The sequence below is a fragment of the Ambystoma mexicanum genome, chromosome 7q (genome assembly GCF_040938575.1).
Source record: "Ambystoma mexicanum isolate Mex_15411 chromosome 7q, UKY_AmexF1_1, whole genome shotgun sequence".
Taxonomy (NCBI): domain Eukaryota; kingdom Metazoa; phylum Chordata; class Amphibia; order Caudata; family Ambystomatidae; genus Ambystoma; species Ambystoma mexicanum.
This window is the reverse complement of record NC_090941.1, coordinates 521,899,664-521,918,311: the sequence shown is the minus strand read 5'-3', so window position 1 is coordinate 521,918,311 and position 18,648 is coordinate 521,899,664. Positions and strand designations below refer to the sequence as shown.

General features: G+C 51.9%; 1 protein-coding gene across 2 annotated transcripts in view; it reads right to left on the bottom strand.

Moving 5' to 3' along the window:
- ZC3H13 (zinc finger CCCH-type containing 13) overlaps window positions 1–18,648 on the bottom strand; it is a 1,331,719-nt gene that overhangs the window by 291,814 nt on the left and 1,021,257 nt on the right. For both annotated transcript variants that reach the window (XM_069639959.1, XM_069639960.1), the window contains exon 14: window positions 8,576–8,679. In XM_069639959.1, coding sequence (XP_069496060.1) covers window positions 8,576–8,679 — 104 coding nt within the window. The remainder of the gene's footprint in view (window positions 1–8,575; window positions 8,680–18,648) is intronic.

Genomic DNA, 18,648 nt, shown 5'->3' with positions numbered 1-18,648 from the left:
AGGGAGGTGTCCGTCGGGACCGTCTCCTGATGAGGTGGGGTCTGGAAACCCGCTCCAGTGGACAGATGTGCACGCACTCCCCACCACCGGATCGCTCGACGGAAACTCTCGTGGAGTGTGATCTTGTCCTCGAAGCTCCCCAGGGACCGGATGGACCTCACTCTTGCGACCTTCAGGGCCAACAGCCGTTGCACCTTACCCAAGATGGCCGCGATCCTCTCCTCTGACAGAGAAGCCAGGCACAACACTGTGTTGAGTCGTGCTCCCAGAAACAGTGCGTCCTGCTATGGGGTCAAGTAGGACTTTGCAAAGTTTATCGAGAAGCCCAGGTCTGTAAGGAGATGGATTGTCTGCGACATGTGGTCGACGGCAATATCCTTGGAGTTCTTCCGGATAAGCCAGTCGTCCAGGTACGGGTACACGTGGATCCCTCATAAACGCAGCTGTACCGCCACCAGGGCCAGGCACTTTGTGAACATTCGTGGCGCCGACTTCAACCCGAAGGGAAGGGCCTTGAACTGGTAATGTTGTCCTTGAACCACGAAGCGTAAGTACTTGCGGTGTCTCTTGTGTATGGGGATGTGAAAATAGGCATCTTCCAAGTCTAGCGACAATAGAAAATCCCCACTCTTCCAGCTGTCCTAGCACGTGCTGAAGCGTCACCATCCGAAACTTTTGGGACTTTATGTACTTGTTCAAACGGCGCCAGTCCAGAATGGGCCTCCAACCGTCGGTCTTGTTTCCAAAGAGGAAATAACGAGAGTACACTCCGGAGCCCCCGTGCCTCTTTGGGACGAGCTCGCTCGCCCCCTTTCTTAACATGGCTCGTACCTCCAGCAGCAGCTGAGGGACGTGGTTTTCCTGACGGGCCACTCGTGGTATCCGTTGACACTTCCATTGGAACTCTAGGGTGTGTCCGTGGGCAAGAGTGTCCAGCACCCAACGGTCGGTGGAGATGGTCTTCCAAACACTGACGAAGTTCGCCAGCCGGCCTCCCACCGGGGTGCAGGGGTAGGTGCCCGACTCCACGGCCAGTTCAATCTTGTTTCGACGTTGAAGCGCCGCCTTGGGGACGACGTCCACTTCCACACTTGGCACGGCCCCTTGTAGGTGACCTGGGCCCATGAACGACGGTGGGGGCTGACGGTAGGATGAGGCACCTCCTTCGAATCCTTTAGAGGAACTTTGGGATTTCCCCCCAGAAATCCCAAAGGATGGCCGTCATTGTTGAAGCGTGCCTAAGGCACGAGTTCTCAGTGTCCGCTTTGATGGCCTGGAGAGACTCGTCCACAGTCTTTTCAAACAAATTGTCCCTGTCGAAGAGCATGTCCAACACCCTCGAACATCCAAACGGAAATTAGTGGCCCTAAGCCAGCCTTGCCGACGAAAGCAAAACCATGTTGCCCATTTGGCGGAATCACCTATCGGCAAGGTCTGTGGCCATTGTAATGGCGTGGTCCGAAGCCACCTAGCCTTCCTGTAGAATCTCCAACGCTGCATCCCTCTTGTCGTCAGGAAGTCCAGGAGGGGGGCCATCTTGAACCAAAGTTCCCTGTCGTAACGCGCCACGATGGCGAGGGCGTTAGCGGCCTTGGTGGTCGTCGCTGCCGACGTGATATCACTTCGCCCCATGACATCCAACTTCTTCCCCTCACCGTCCAGGGGTGAGGAGGCCACTTACGAGTGTGAGCCCGAAGACTTCTTTGCCGCCACTGAAACCACACAAGTCTGGAGACGGCTGGGACCTTAAGCACTTGGGCGCAGAGTCCGGCACTTTGTATTTCTTCTCGTAGCGATCCCTTTTCGCCAGAGCCGATGAAGGGTTCTTCATGAGGGACAACCCCTCATCCCAAATGTCATCCAATAACGGGATCGACAGCATGGTCTTCCTCTTCGCCTCCCGGCGCTGGTAAAGGACACCCTCTTTCTTCTTCTCCTCCGGGACAAGCGGGAACGGTTCTACGTGATTTCGCCGAATGAAATGTCATTGTGGGACATTTCATCGCCGAAATCTCATCACCAGAAACCCTGTATTTTTTTTTTCCTGGGGGCTGTGGGGATCCACCCCCCCATACCCCCCCTACTTTAATAATCATACTCCAACACGCACAAAACACCCCCCAAAAGATATATTTTTTTAAAAAAAGGGTTTCTGGCGATGAGAATTCCAGCGATGAAATATTCCATGATGACATTTCATTCGGCGAAATGTGTGTATACCGCGGGAACAGCTCTGAGACCCAGGAGATCATGGCATGGAACGAGCCAATCTCGTCAGGCAGTGACGACCTGGCCGGCGGAGATGGTAGATTCCCCCAGGCCACCGTAGACATCCGTGCCAGTGCCCATCGTCGCCGTGTCCGGTTCCATCTCATCACTCAGGGGTTGGGGGGGGGGGGGGGGGGGGGGGGGAGGAGGAAGAGGGAGGCGAGGGGTGAAAAGGCAGAGGGGGGTGAACTCTCCTCTTGGGTGGTGGTTCCACCGAAGGACTCGGCGGTGCGGCAGGGCCGCTAGCGCAAGGGGCATCCTTGTCCGGATTTCCGAGCACGGGTATGCAGAGCCGTCAGAATGTCCACTGAAATATCCTCAGGAGGCTGCTGGGGTGGAGGTTAAGGTGAAGGGGACCGGGGCGTTTGCTGCCTAGGCTGGTCTGCTCAGTCACCACCCTGCTGCTCCTCGCCGGTCTCCTCGTTGTAGGGATCCCTCCCGTGGGGCCTGCTCGATGCATTTCCCCTCCTGGGGGACAGGGAGGCTGGTGAGCTCTTCCTCTGAGGAAATGTCTGTGCCATGGAGGACTACCGTGCCCCCCCCCCCTTCTCTGCGACCAAGGGAGACTGTTTCGGCGAAATGATGGGCATCATCTTCTCCAGAGTCTTTTCGATGGGCTGAAAGGAGAACTCCCTCCTGGCAGGCAGGGATACCCTTGCCTTCGGGGACATGCCCTGTGAAACCGCACCCGGTGGCCTTCACGAGGAACGCCGCTACTACTTCGATGAAGTGTGGGCCTTTGTCTGATGCACCTAGGCTTTTGCGGTCCTGGCCGAGTTTGCGGCCTTCACCTTAGGGGCAGGGTCGGAGCCCCGCTCCCCCTTGGCCTTCTCCCTCGGGCCGGGCCTCCAAAAGCTTACCCGGATGGTCCGACTTCCTCTCCTTCTGAAGAACTTGAGCGTTGGCTCGTGGTCGAAGGTGCTGGAGACGCTGAACTCGCCCTGGCCACCGAGGAGCTCGTCGCAAGGGCGCTCCTGGAGGCAGTGGACTTGTGGTGCTTGGTCTTAAATTGGGCCCCTGCGTGAGGGGCGCCCTGAAATGTCTTAGAAAACTGCTCACCTTTCTTCTTCTGGGCAGGGCAGGCATGCTGCCGGAACTCACCCAGAGCAGTGGCCTTGGCCAGCAGCCACTCGTTGAAGCGTTTGCGTCGGTCGGCCCGCATGCGTGGTACCATCTCCCGACAAGCCACGCAGTCGTCCTCCACATGCGACTGGTCCAAATGCAGGCAGTAGAGGCACAGGGAATGTCCATTGTCCGAAAAGACGTTCCGTATGTTGCAGCCAGGGCAAACCTTGACGAGAGGCGCCGAGTCCTTCTCCTCCGCCATGACACGCAGTGTAGGCCTCGAAGAAGCTTCTGGAATCCTCCAAGAACCACCTTGACGAAAATCCACCCTTGAGGGGCGCTGAAGAATGCGAAAACGGGTCCCCGTTAATGTTAATCGGAAGGTTAATCAGTAGAGCTCAAGGCTCGATTGACCAAACAAATTGAGTAAAACTCTTAGAAAAATCACAAAATACAGTAAAAGCTTGAGAGCTATAGCAGGACTCGCAACACTTGAACGTGCGGTAAAAATATGAAGATGGCTGCCAGAGGAGGGGCTTAGGTAGAGGGCAGTCATTGGCTGGGGCAGTATGACCCAGAGACCAGTGATTGGTTGCTAGGAGAGAGAAAGGTGAGAAGTGAAACTGAAACTGATTTTTTCTTTACCAAGGATTCCCAGCCTGACGACGGGGAATGTTCATGAGCATGTGAATCCATGCCAGACCCCATTCTGGAGAACACTGGACTTTGACTCAAGATGTCCAAGTACTTCTTCTAGACTCACAAAAGGGTACTGCTCCAAGTCTTGCCTAACACGGACGGTATGTGTCAGGTTCTTATTTACTGCCGGACTTTACTCCGGTACATCGCAATTGGCACTTACTCTCTTCTGAAGAGCAATATGAAAAGGTAAGATATGATCCCTTTGAGGACCTTTATCTAGGATATCTGTAAGGTCATCCTGTTTAATCCACCACCGTGGTCATCAACTGCCTGTAAGAGGCATCTGCATGCTCATCTGACTCGGGCTTTCCAAATTGCAATCCCGGTGAAGTGTCCACTCCACTGGATGTCTGCAAATTTTCATTACAGGTCTTTCAGGCTGGATTCCTCTGATATGAAATTATCAGGGACATTTGGTGCGCCACACTGCAAACCAAAGGGCGCATCATTATCAGACAGCTTGTTGTCCTCATAAATTGAGGTCGGAGATTTAAAGAAATCCTTTCTTTGTAAAGGAGTGAAGGTGTTGAAGGCTTCGAAAATGTTGAGCCCAATGCCTGCGGAGCCGATGTCTGCTATCAAGACATTTTCGACGTCAATGGCACCAGAGGCTTCGTTGGCATTGATGGCGCCGCTGGCATCGATCGACCTGTCTTTTGACTCAAAGGATCCATCAATGATTTCTCATCTTGTTGAGGCTTCGACAGCCCTCTATGGGAATCTGGCCTTCGCCCCGGGCTCGAGGGCGTGCAGGATTTGGCGCAAGCCCTTTCCTTACAGACTTCAGAAGGCACGTAGGAGCATGGCCTGACTGCTTCAAGGGTTTCTGGCTCTCGAATATCTTAAATATTTCTTGCCTGAATGCTTCCCATTCGGCTGGAATGGAGGCCTTAGTGGGGCCGGATATGTTCGAGGACGAAGTAGGCGATTTATGATGCTGCCTCTTCGACTTCCTAGACGAGTGGTGGGAGCCACTCCTTGACCTGGACCTTTTTGCCTTCTTTTGTCGAGGAGTCTCGCCTGTTGCTTCATCAGTAGAAGGTTTCTTCGACGGGGTAGTCAATGGGGATTTCTCAGGGACTCTACCTACCAGCAATTTCCCCAAACACTGCTTCAGAGCTTTTCCGGTCATCGATTGACACATTGAACATGCCGAGGTCTTGTGCTCCACACCGAGACACCACAAGCATATTCGAATGCGTATCGGTCAGCGACATCTTGGCATCGCAGTCTTGACACTTTTTAAACCCAGACTTTGTGGTAGTCGGCATTGAAGACATTTTCGGATATTTCTCAAGCAAATTTCTGAAGCATGCCATAGTTCTGAAAGCATAAGCTCACACGGAAAAACAGAACTGAAGCCAACGTGCACTGTGCATGCTATATATGCCTGTGATGACGACATCCTCGAAACGGAGGCCCTTGAGGGCCATCAAGTCGACTGCATCGACGCACAGAGCCCTCTGCCAAAACAATTTTTCCGAAGCAGCTGAAGCTGGATATTGGAGATATCAAAGATGAAGAATTATGGGGGAGGACACCATCCATTCGAAGCAATGTTACTGTTAAGTGTTACCAGTATCCCTTTTGAACACCATTACTATTTTTAGTATTCCTTATTAGATTTGTACTTGCATCTCTTGTGGATCTTACTTTTATGCACAAACGGTTTACATGAAGAGAGTATATATTTTCCATACATGATTTATACTTTTGCACCCTTCCCAATCCTAAAAATTAAACAAGTCTGCTTAGGCATGCATACAACAGTGAGAGGTTGGTGGAAAACGCATACCCATACATAGACTATTTGCCTCACTTAGCCCCTGCAAGAGTACTTTACAAAAACATTATAACAATAGCAAATGATCATGGACTAGTATGTGTTCCAGACATGTATTATTACATAACCCAATGGAACAGGCGTGTTTTATACAGACCCCCCAAAAATATGAAACTCTGTTTTTAGATACTAGAAGATCATTAACTTTCCAAAACATCAACCATGCATTATCGATTCTACAAAATAGAATTGGCGTATGAATAGGATGCTTAGCATGAAATGTTTAACTAATCCAAAGGGCAATTTTATAAAAACACAAATTAATCAACTGTCCTTAGCCAATGTTACCTCATGAGGGAACGTCTAATCAAATATTGACAGTGATCCGGTGCCTCAAGAAATCCTTTCTGTAGGGAAAAACACTTTTGCCTATCATTAGATTATGGTGAATTAACAAAGTTTAAATAGCTATACACGATTGGTACACTGAAAACGCAATATCAATTGCATTTGTGAAGAAGCTGTTGGTTTTACAGACCGATGGTAATGTTAAGGTTTTTTATACAGCGCATTCTCTTGGCGCTCAGGTGGATCTGTGAACAAGGAGGGAAGGTAGGGAGGTTAGTAGGGGAGAGCGGGAAAAGAGCAAGAGCTGTGATGTGCTGTTGGCTGCTTCAGTTCAGAGACACTGTTCGCAGAGTATGGGTGTGATATTCACAGGGTGGCCATCGTGTGGTGTTGTGCGAGATTGTGTGTGATTTTATTTGTGGTTGCGTTGTTGTTAAGTACGTGCGGTTTGTGGTGCTGTAGAGGTGTAGTTGTCTTAGTGCAGAGTGAGAGAGGTTTATGCGGAAGGTGAGTTTTAGTTTGTTAGTGGGAGTCTTAGTGCTGCTTCCACAGTTCCACTGATTTGTTGTACCTTGCCTCCCTCCATTTGCCCTTTTCTTATTTCAATAACTGTCACCTCCAGGAGGAATGGGTTCCCTCCGATTCATGGTAATTTGGTGGGCTTTCATATCTCTTAAATTCATGCCCTGTTCTAGCTAGTTGACGTGTTCCCGGCCCTAAGGTGGCTCAGTAGGGGAAGGAAAATTGCCCATTTCTGTTCCCTTGGGGCTTTGTCTATTCTCTAGTTGATGCGGCCCACGCGCTTATTCCTGTTCCCCTGTTGGCCCTCTCTGGGGGGTGGGGGTGGTGTACGTTAGCTGAGGGCCTCCCTACCCCGATTTCCCTCCCCAGGTTTCCTTTGGGTCTCTTTTTATGGTCTGACTGCTTCGAGTCCAGTAATTTTTTTCGCACCTCCGTTGGCTCTCTCTAAACACGGGTGGAGAGGGGTGTCTCCACTAAGAGGTTCTCATCCCAGTCCTCTTCCTCATTCATGTATTGCTTTCTGGCTACTTCATCCTTTATCCTGTATTTGGTTGCTTACTGGGTGTGCAGGTGCTGTTCAGTCTGTTTCATTGTGTTTGGAGCTAAAGAACCAGGTTTTATGACGTTTCCTAAATTTGGTATGGTCCTCCATAGTTCGTATATGTCTGGGAACGGAATTCCATAGTTTCATGGTTAAGCAGGAGAATGCTGATCCACCAGTGTTTTCTTTGTGTATTGTTTGGGCTCTAGGCAGATGATATTGCAGGATCTGAGTGTTCTGGTTAGTTTGTAGATAGAGTTTCTTTTGAATGAATTCCACTCCCTGGCCATGGATTTCTCTGTGCGTTATGCACATTGTTTTGAAGGTGATTCTTTTCTTGACTCTGAGCCAATGTAGCATCCTCAGAGCTGGTGTGGTGTGATCTCTTCTGTTGAGTTTGAGGATAAGTCTGGCTGCTGAGTTTTGTGTTCTTTGCAGTTTCCTCAGTAGGTAGTCTGGCATTCCAAGCTCTATGCTGCTAGCATAGTCTATCCTAGACATGAGAGATAAGATGGCCAGTGTTTTGTGCGTGAAGGAGAGGAATGGTAGAATCTTTTTAATTGTGCGAAGGTGGAGGAAGTATTTTTGGATTAACGCATTTACTTGAGGTTCAAGTGTTAATTCGTCGTCCATGAGGATTCCAAGGTTTTTGACAGCTTTGGATTGAGTTGGTGGTTTTCCAAGTTCTGTGGGCCATGGGACGTACTGGTGGTTTCCTTGGTCGTCGGGTCTTATCATGATTACCGTTTTGTCTGGGTTGTTTTTGAGGTCATTGCCATTCATTCATTGGCAGAGTTCCTTCAGACATTCTATTAGGGTTGTGTTCTCCCCTTGTATGTCGCTGTATTTGAAGATGATTTGTGTATCATCTGCGTAGTTGCAGCATGTTAGTCCGTGTCCTTTGATGAGGTGATTAGCAGCATTGTTAAATGTTGAAGATAAGCGGGGAGAGCGAGGAGCCTTGAGGTACTCGGCAGGTGGAGTCCAGATGAGTACGTTTCGGCTTGTAATGTGATTATTTGGTTTCAAATATTGATTCTTAATTCTATGAATACATGTATGACGCGTTATTTACAAGAAATAAAGTCAATTTGGCTTAAAACAGACCATTTCATTATAGCAAAATAAACGTCCTTGTAGATGGATAGTTGATATGCATGAAAATGTTTGCCATTGAATCAGAAAATGGCCTTTTCTGGTTAAAAAAAAAAATCAACTGAAATGGCTACTAGGGGCTAGGATCTTATATACTACCCCATATTTGAGAGCTTAAAAAAATGTATAGCATGCTACAGAGAAGTTGTGGAAGCGGTCACTATGATGGGAGTAAAAACACTACTACTTACTTTTCTCATCACCGCTGTTGTAGGTATCACTGTCTGGAGACTGTTCACGGCGTCGTTTGGGTGACAGGCGGGGACTTAGGCTACTTTCATTCCTATGCCGCTTCCTGTATGGGAAAAAATGAATAAAAATAAATCATGTTAACTTAAAAGTCTATCCTAGTTACAAATGCAGTAGTGCATAAAGAAGAAGTTGCATAATCCAAAGTGCATATGGAGAGTCATCCATACTAATGGGTGTGAGTGCCCTCTGGAGACAAGCTTGCATGATGAAAGAGAAAGGAAAACTGGACCCGAACACAATGTGAGGATGTAGCCACACCACCCCATTCACGCCGAGCTGTCCTTTTATTCTAGCACGTTTCTGACAATTATTAAAAAGGGAGGTGGACCGAGTGCTTATGGAGGACAGGGGACTATGGATTCTCAGTAGAGTAGTCACTACAATAACTTATTACTCCTACATACCAGCTCTTTTCCAACGTACTTGTGGGCGTAAACTAAGCACACAACCAGAAGAGAGGATGGAAATAATTTCAAGCATCTAGCAGAGAGTTTAGACAAGATGTTATGCACTGTTAGGGAAGATTTTCTTTGTGCTGCTTTCCCTCAGACTTCTACGGAACCCCCATAGTTTTGCTCGCGATTAAATCCTTACCTTACTTTTCAAGGCTTCCCTCACTTAGCTCATCTTTGGGGGCACTGATCAGTCCTTGGATCGCTCTGGTGGAGTGGGCTCTCGGATGGCCGGGCAGCAGTCGGTTCGCCAACCGATGATAGTGCGTGATGCAGCCGGAGAGCCACCTTGAGATTGAAGCCTTGGACAAGGCCTTCCCATGGTTCACAATACCAAAGTAAACGAACAATTGAGAAGTCTTCTGAAAACTCTTTGTGTGTGCCACGTAGAACTTTAGAGCACAAGCAACATCCAGCGAGTGCAAGGCCCTTTCAGCCGGTGACTAAGGCTTCAGATAAAACACAGCAAAGGCATGTTGAGACAGAACTTCGACAGAACCTTCGGCATGAAGGAGGGGTGCGTCTGCAACACCACCCTCGATTCGTGGATAATCAGGTATGGCGGTTTGTAGGATAGGGCCTGGATCTCACCCATCATCCTGGCAGAGGTAATGACCGCAAGGAAAGCCGTTTTTCGAGAGGGGCCTGATGCACAAGCTAGAAGGGGGCACCCATGAGCATCGTCAGCACCATGTTGAGTTCCCATGCCGGGGCAGGAGCATTCACCAGCGGTAAAGATCAAAACAGTCCTGTGAGGAACTCCTTGACGAGACAGTGGAACCAAAGAAGATCTTCCTGGAGACCTGGTGTAGCAGGAGATACCTGCCAGATGCACCTGGATAGAGGCGTGCGCCACTCCCGACTTAGCCAAGGACAACAAGTATGGAAGAATCTGCAGGGCTGCAACCCTCAGAGGGGTGATCTTCTGCAACTGGCACCATGTAGGGAACGCTTCCACTTTTGACCATGGCACTTACGAGTCAACGACGCTCTGGCCCTGGCAAAGACCTCCCTGCAATCTGCTGGCAAATCGTATCTTCCAAACTCTAGGGTTGCAGGCGCCAAGCCCACAGGTTCAGCGATCCTTGGTCGTGATGCAGGATTGCACCTACTCCTCTGGTGAGCAGATCTACGACCACCGGCATCTTGACCGAAGGCGACAGACAAGCTGAGAAGGTACGGGTACCAAATCTGCCTCGGCCATGCCGGGGCGATGAGTATTATCCTGCATCAGCACTGTTCGAGTGGATTGATGACTCGCAACAGGTGAGGCAAGGGAGGGAACAGGCCTTCCAACGAAAGGGAGAACGCGTCCCAGATGCTCCCCGGTTGGTGGAATCTGCTGGCAAAGTTCTGACATGTGGAGTTTGCTGCTGTCGCAAACCGATCCTTCTGGGGCCTGTGCCACTTGATGAAGATGTGGTCCACCGGGTCCTGCCGAAGTTCCCGCTCGTGGCAGGTGCGCAGCGCCCTGCTGAGGGAGTCGGTGATGCAGAGGCGTAGACAGGGTAGGGCCTCAGCGGGCAAGGTAGGGCCTCAGCAGTGCTGTGTGGGCATTTATAGATGTTAATATTCCAGTGATGGGCCCAACTACTTTAGCTTCAGGCAGCACTTATTAGACAACCCTGGATACGCCTCTGCAGCAATGGTGTTCTTCCATCAAGATCCTCACCACTTTGCCCTTCAGAGACAGATGGAAGGGCTTGTGGGCCCAGAACACTGCCCACAGCTCCAAGATATCGACTTGAAGATCCTTCTCTGCCTGCCACAGGCCTCTGACGTGCAGACGTCCGGTGTGGGCTCCCCAGCCTTCCAAGGAAGCATCCGTGGTGACCGTCTCCTGGTACGGGGGAGCTTTGGAGCCTTGTGCCCCGGGCGATGTTGGAGTGAACGCCCCACCACCATATCGCCAGACGGAGCTCCTCGTCGCGTGGAATCTTGTCCACGAAGCTTCCGGATTCCTGAACCCAGCGAGCGTCCATTAACTCCTGAAGAGGACGCATGACTAACCTGCAGAGCCAGATAAGGTAGATGCAAGACGACATCATGCCGAGAAGCGACTTTATGGTCCACGGCGGTCTTCAGCCACAACATTCATTACACTTTCCCCAAAATGGCCGCTACCATCTCCTCCGAGGGCGATGCTAGGCAGGACACTGTATGGAGTCTGGCTACTAGAAACAGCGCGTTCTGCGATGGCGTCATTAGATGGTGACAGTATGACCCAGACGACAGTGATTGGTTTAAAGGAGGAATACAGTTTAAGTGAAAGTGAAACTTTTTTCTTTTACCGAGGATTCCCGGCCTGACGGGGAATATTCATGAGCATTAGTGAATCCATGCCAGACCCCATGCTGGAGAAGAACAAGTTACTTTCTTACCTGCTAACGTTCTTTCGATGGGATGGTCCGACGGCGTATTCCATATCTATGACAGGTAATGTCCACAGCTGTGCTGCTTTGGAAAATCTTTGGCGTCTGTGTACTGCTTCGATGCGCCGTCCCCGAGGACCTCCTCCGATGGCCGACGTCACCCGATGTGATAAGTAGGACGCACGACGCCCATAGCCTCAGTTCTAGTTTTTTCCCCAGAACGTGTGCCACCAGTTTTTTGCCAGTCAGACACACAAGGCCTTGCGGAACGCAAGTTGCAATCGCAAAATAAATTTTGCAGCGGGGAAGGTAGGGAGGGAGCGATATGGAATACGTCGTCGGACCATCCCATCGAAAGAACGTTACCAGGTAAGAAAGTAACTTGTTCTTCGAGGGGATTGGGTCCTCCGACGTATTCCATATCTATGACAGACTCCCAAAGCAGTACCAAGCAAGGAGGTGGGAAAGAATTTAGAACACAAATTTAGCATCCCAAATCAAATTGCGGAATAAAGGACTGCCTTGCCAAAGGTCAGATCCTGCCCTCTGATGGAATTGAGGGAGTAGTGACATACAAAAGTATGTACTGAAGCCCAGGTGGCTGCATCATAGATGTGACGAATAGGAACACCCCTCTGCAGGGCAGTAGACGCAGTCACTCCCCTGGTAGAATGGGCCCGCAAGCCAGCCGGAGTGTCCTTACCCGCCAAGCGGTAACACTCGGAGATAGCTAAAATAATCCAAAGAGACAAATTAGTCACAGCTTGTCCCAAACGCTTTCCAGCGTAACCAATGAAAAGTTGATGGTCCACTCTGACCCGGGACATGCGCGAAATATAAAAGCTCAACGCTCTCCTAGGATCAAGCCTATGGAGCCTCTCCTCTTCCTTACCAGGATGTGGAGGAGGAAAGAACGCCGGAAGAACAACCTTCTGGCTCAAATGAAATTCCGAAACCACCTTCGGAAGAAAAGAAGGACGAACTCTAAGGACAACCCTGTCCTTATGAAACACAGTGAAGGGTGGCTTAACTGAAAGTGCCTGTAACTCACTCACTCTGCGAGCGGAAGTAACCGCAACCAAAAACACAGTTTTCAGAGTTAACAGCCTTAAAGGGCAAGAATGTAAAGGCTCAAACGGAGCACCCATAAGAAACTTAAGAACAAGGTTCAAATCCCAACCGGGCACCAGAAAAGGTGACGGAGGGAACAAATCAGTGAGCCCTTTCAAAAACTGTGAAGTTAAAGGAATCTTAAAATAGGAACATTCTTCAGACGAGCGCTTAAAGATGGATAGCGCCGCCAGGTAACCTTTAATGGTCCCCACTTGCAAGCCTCTGTGGGCCAAAGAAAGCAAAAAAGACAGAACCATGGGAACGTCACATTCAAAAGGATCCACATTCTTAACTCTGCACCAGTCGCAGAACTTTCTCCAACGGCAAAGGGACAGAGACTTGGTTGCTGGACGCCTGGCCGAGAGCAACACCTCCATCACATCTTCAGGGAGGTCCCAATCCTTATACCTCAACCTTTCAGAAGCCAAGCGTGAAGGTTGAGGGATCTGACCTCTGGATGGAGAACCTGACCCCCCCCTCCCGTGAGAGCAGATCGTCTCGGTAGGGAAGACGACGTGGAGGGCAGATGGACAAGTCGAGAAGGTCCGGGTACCACGTCCTCTGGGCCCACGCCGGAGCAATGGGGATCATCCGGGAACCGAACCTCGGTAACCTCCGCAGTACTTGCGGGATGACGGGGACTGGAGGAAACGCGTACAGCAGTGGGAATGACCACTCCACCACGAACGTGTCTCCTAAGGCTCCTCTTGGAGGAAATTCCCGCGAGCAAAACCTTTCGCACTTCCGGTTGACACTGGAGGCGAAGAGATCCACTTGAGGGGTCCCCCAAAGGGCAAAGATCTCCAGGAGAATCTCCTGAGCCAGCTCCCACTCGTGAGAGATCGTGCTCTGCCTGCTCAGAGCGTCCGCCGTATCGTTGTCGTCTCCGGCCAAATGAACAGCCGAGATCGAAACGTCCTGCTGGATGGCCCAGAACTCGAGCTGCATCGCCTCCCTGCACAGAGGAAGTGACCCTGCCCCCCCCCCCTTTCTGTTGAGGTAGTGCATGGCCACCGTGTTGTTAGTTAGAATCAGGACACTCTTTCCTCGCACGGTCGGCAGAAAAGCCTTCAGGGCTAGCCTGACGGCCCTCAGCTCCAACAGATTGATAATGGAGTCTGGACTCTGATGGAGACCAACGACCGCTGACTGTCAACTTAATGGCATGAGCTCCCCATCCCGTGAGGGATACCTCCGTCACGATCGTCACCTCCGGCCAAGGCAGCCAAAATGGGGCCCCCTTCATCAGGTTGCCTTCGACGGCCCACCACAGAAGGTCCTGGGCAACCGAGGGCGGCACCTGAACAGGGTCCGACAGCCTGCCGGAGGACTGAGACCACTGGAGCTTGAGTGCCCACTGCAAAGATCTCATCCGCAGACGAGCCTCTGGCACCAGAAGAATGCAGGATGCCATGAGGCCGAGCAGTCTCAAGAACTCGGACGCTGGGAGATTCTGGGCAAGTTGAAACTTGTGCACCATCTGCTGAATGTGAAGACACTGCCCCAGGGATGTGTCGAGCACTGCTCCGATTTACTGGAGCCGCTGCGTTGGTGTCAAATGGGACTTCTTGAAATTGAGGGAGAAGCCCAGCTTGTGAAGGGAGTGGCAGGTGACGGACAGATGATCCAGGACTTGCTCGGGAGAGCTCCCCCTGATCAACCGATCATCCAGGTAGGGGTAGACGTGAATCCCCCCTTTCCTGAGATGCGCTGCCACCACCACCACCATGAGCTTGGTGAAAACCCTCGGGGCGGAGGTCAATCCGAACGGCAGGACCCGAAACTGAAAGTGCGAGTCACCAACCGCAAACCTCAGGTACCTCTTGTGCTTGGAATGGATCGGCACATGGAAGAAAGCATCCTTGAGGTCGAGAGACACCAACCAGTCCTGAAGCTGAAGGGCCTGGAGGACTTGAGAGAGAGTAACCATCTTGAACTTGTCCTTCCTGAGGAGTTTGTTCAAACCGCGCAAGTCCATGATGGGTCTCAATCCCCAGTCTTTCTTCGAAATCAAAAAATAAGGGGAATACCATCCCTTGTTCCTCTCCGCTACAGGCACCAGTTCTATGGCACCTTTCTCCAGCGGGGCTTGAATTTCCTGCGCAAGGAGCGGATCCGGACTCTTCAAAGAGAGGTTCCCAGGTGGATTGTTGTGAGGCCTCTGCCGAAAAGGAAGACAGTAGCCGTGGGTTATGATCTCCAGAACCCACACATCTGAAGTGATGGCTTGCAACTCTACAAGATGCTGCGCCAGCCTTCCCCCAAACGGCGAACCATGGGACCTGGCCACATGACTGAGTGGTAGCGGCGTTGCCTGAGGGCAAAGAGGCAACTGCCCGAGCGGCGTTGGCACCTCGAGCACCCTTGTTTCCACCTCTGGCACTCTTACGGTGGCCTCTTTGACTGCTAGCTCCTCTCGCTTTACTGAAGGACGAGTAATAGCGAAAGGAACCACCCCTCCATTGTTGTCCCCTAGGACGAAAAGGTGGAGGTTGGCGAACTGCAGCACCCAACGACTTTGCTGCAGCTTTGGAGGTCTGCAACCTCTCAAGGCTCTCGTCAGCCTTGCTGCCAAAAAGGTATTCATCGTCAAAGGGCTTGTTGAGGAGCGGGACTGCACTGTAACGCTCACCTGATTCCCGTAGAGGCGCCGGTCTTGACTGGGCGTATACCGTATCTTCAAAGGTGATGTGTAACACACGGCTGGCTCTTTGGGCTGGACCTCTGTGCACTGTATGTCTGACTCGAAGGGTAAGATGTCTTAGGTAAGTGAACGCCGTGCTCTCCATCTGCCTCGGGGCAGGGTGCTGTAACCAGTTTCTTCACTGGATAAGGGGAGCAGGCCTCTTGACTTCAGAGGACTGCTGTCCGTCGTTTACTGCACGAACGGTAAGTTTCGAGTAATCCTAATGTCTTTAAAGTCTTTAGTAATGATGTCTCTTGTTTTGCAGGGTTCCGGCGATGGCGGATGACGGGCTGAAGTGAGTTGAAGATGGAGCCCGTGTGATGAATAGAAGCGCCTGGAAGCACGTAAGTAAGCGCTTGTTGCCTGCTTCACGATGCGCTCTAACTGTCTTTTTATTTTGCAGGTACAAGTTCGGAGCGGCTGCAGGGTGCCGGAATACCCACTGGGTTAGATGTGGAAAGGAGTAATGGCACGTGAGTATTAAAGTTCCCCAATGTCTTTAAACGCACCTTGTTTTGTCTTTCAGATGCGGGATGCAGCGCCGAAGGCCTCCGGCGCGTGCAAAGAGTTGGTAAGCTTTTGTCTTTCAGATGCCGGAATGCAGTGTGGAGACCTCCGGAGCGCACGAAGAGTAGGTAAGCCTTTGTCTTTCAGATGCCGGAATGCAGCGCGAGGCGTTGGTGACAGCCGATGGACCAGGTAAGTGAAGAGCTGTCACTGAAGACCGTAATGCTAACCTGTTCTTTCTTGTCTTTATAGGTGTTGCTGAAGACTGGATTCAGGATGGTAAGCCTTTTTCCTTAGGCCCAGGATCAGATGCAGAAGACACGATGAGCGTTCTGCTGCAGAGGATGCAGAATAACGCAAAGCAAGATTCATCCATCGGGTGTGGTTTAAATAGCCTCCTGTAGTGCTTAGGTCTCTCCTTCCACAGCCACGCCTAGGTAAGAAAAGAGTTCCTGCTTTCCAGAAAAGTTCCAGTGTTCTGAATCTAGGGAGTGGCTCCTGCCCCATCCAACAGGAAAAGTAGTTCCAAACAGAAGAGGATCAGAGGCTCAACTGGCAGGCAAGTAAGCAGCATAGTCTGCTGCAGGTAAGTCCACCCAAGCATTATGAGCCCGGCGCTTCCAGCGCTGGGACTGGGCATATTTATGAGCCTGGTGCCACTGGAGCCAGGACTGGGTCCAAAAGGTCCCAATTGCGACTGGTTGGCACTCGGAACCTGGGTTATGGATCTGCTTCCAAGGGAGTTGGGAAAACCCTGACCTTTTGGAAGCAGAGATCATGACATGCACATCAGGAGCGACCCAGACTTCCGCAACCACGCAAACCTGCATATGACGGTGCTTGCCGCCATGGACCGGCTGACACAATCTGCCATGTCCAAACCTGACTGAACGGCCTCACACATGGCATCCTTGCCATCCTGAACCATAGCAAGGAAACCATCCTGTTCGTCCCTTTCGGGAATACGTTCAGCCGCTAATGCAACACAGTTCCAAAGAGTGTGTGTGAAACGAGACAAGGCACACATGGAGTTGGCCGCCTGAAGCGCCATACCCCCTGAAGAAAACACTTTCTTCGCCCAGCCGTCAAAAGTTTGTCGTCCCCATCCGGAGGGATGGTAGGATACAACGCCTGCTTTGCCGGGGCCGTAGCAGCCTGCACCTCCAAACTCTCCGGAGTGGGGTGCCTGGACAAGTAGCAGGGGTCGCTACTGGCTGGATGGTATTTTCGCAACAAAGACTTGCCCACTGCCGGGAGACTCTCCGGAGCATTCCAAGCCGCCACCACCCTTCTCTGCAGAGCCATATGAAACGGCAAAACCGGGTCAGTGGGGGGACCAAGATCAAGGATGTCCATGAGCTCATCCTGAACGGACTCCCCTTGGGGAGATGACAAACCCAAGTACTCGGTGATCCGAGACATAAGGCGCCGATATGAAGAATCGGCATGAGTGCCAGGCTCCAGCCTACAAAACTCCACCTCCGGAGAGGTGTCCAGTCCACTGGCATCATGCAGTGACTGCCTCAGGTCATCAAACTGGCTATGGCCCGAGATAAGCTCATCCGGAACCGTAACCGGAACCAAGCCGTCATCAGAGCCTTCATCACCCTCTGAAATGTACTCCAGACGGGGAGTGGAAGACCTCTGGGGGCCAAAGCAGTGCCTGACCTTAGCCAGAGCCTTTCTAGGGGCTAACCCCGTGCCACGGGGCCCCTCCGACACCACAGCCTTGAAAGGCGTTGAGGGCGCCGAACGAGTCAGTGTCGACAGAAAAGGCGTCGACGTCGAGCGAATCGGCATCGACGTCAGCTGCAGCGCCGCCAGCATCGACACAGACCTCGAATCCGGAGCTCCGAGCGTGTCTCTCGACGACCTAGGCGCCGACGACCCCCTCGGAGGCGGAGCCTCGAGAAAAATCGACGACCTCAGCGCCACAGACGTCGACGTCTTCTTCGAAGACGTCACAGGATCACGCGGTCTCGAGCACGTCGAGGACCGGGACCTGGAACGGGCATGGTGAGAACGGCTACCCTTGTCCGAGCGGGACCTCTCCCGCGAGCCGTGCCAACCACCCAAGCCCGAAGGCGTACGAGCGGTGTCTCTCGACCGGTGCCGACCGACCCCACTCTGAGGCGCAGACGGACCGGTGCCCTGCGATTCAAGAATCGCTAGCATCTGCTTCCCAAAGGAAGCCCATTCCTCCGGTGTCGCTTGCATGGAGGGCGGAGTCCTCGGAAGAGGACGGGGAAGGCGACCGATGCCGGCGCTTCCAGGAATACCTCGAAGAGGCGGAGGAGCGGCGAGACCGACTCCTGGAAGGAGACCCACTGGACTTCCGACGATGCCACGGAGAGTCGCCCCTCGAAAGCCCCGCAGACCTCGACTTCCGGGGCTTAGACACCCGACCTACCGACAGCTTCTTCTTGCGTTCCCACAAGGCCTTTGCCGTGAGCGACTGGCAGTCGACACAGTCGTCCGTATCGTGGGCCTCCCCGAGGCACCAGAGGCAGGCGTCGTGCGAATCCGTGATCGACATCTTGGACCCACAGTCCCCGCATTTCTTGAAGCCCGGACGCGGGGTTGAAGACGAAGTAGACATCGCCACGAACAGGTCTTTCACAAAAAACCGAACAGGTTCAATGAACCGAGAATTGTAAACAGCAAACTCCAAAGAGTCGAGGCGTACCAAGATTCACGAAGCAAACACGTTCGCGGAAAAAACAGAACTGAGGCTATGGGCGTCGTGCGTCCTACTTATCACATCAGTTGACGTCGGCCGTCGGAGGAGGTCCTCGGGGACAGCACATCGACGTCATTGACGCAGGACGCAGACGCCAAAGATTTTCCGAAGCAGCACAGCTGTGGACATTACCTGTCATAGA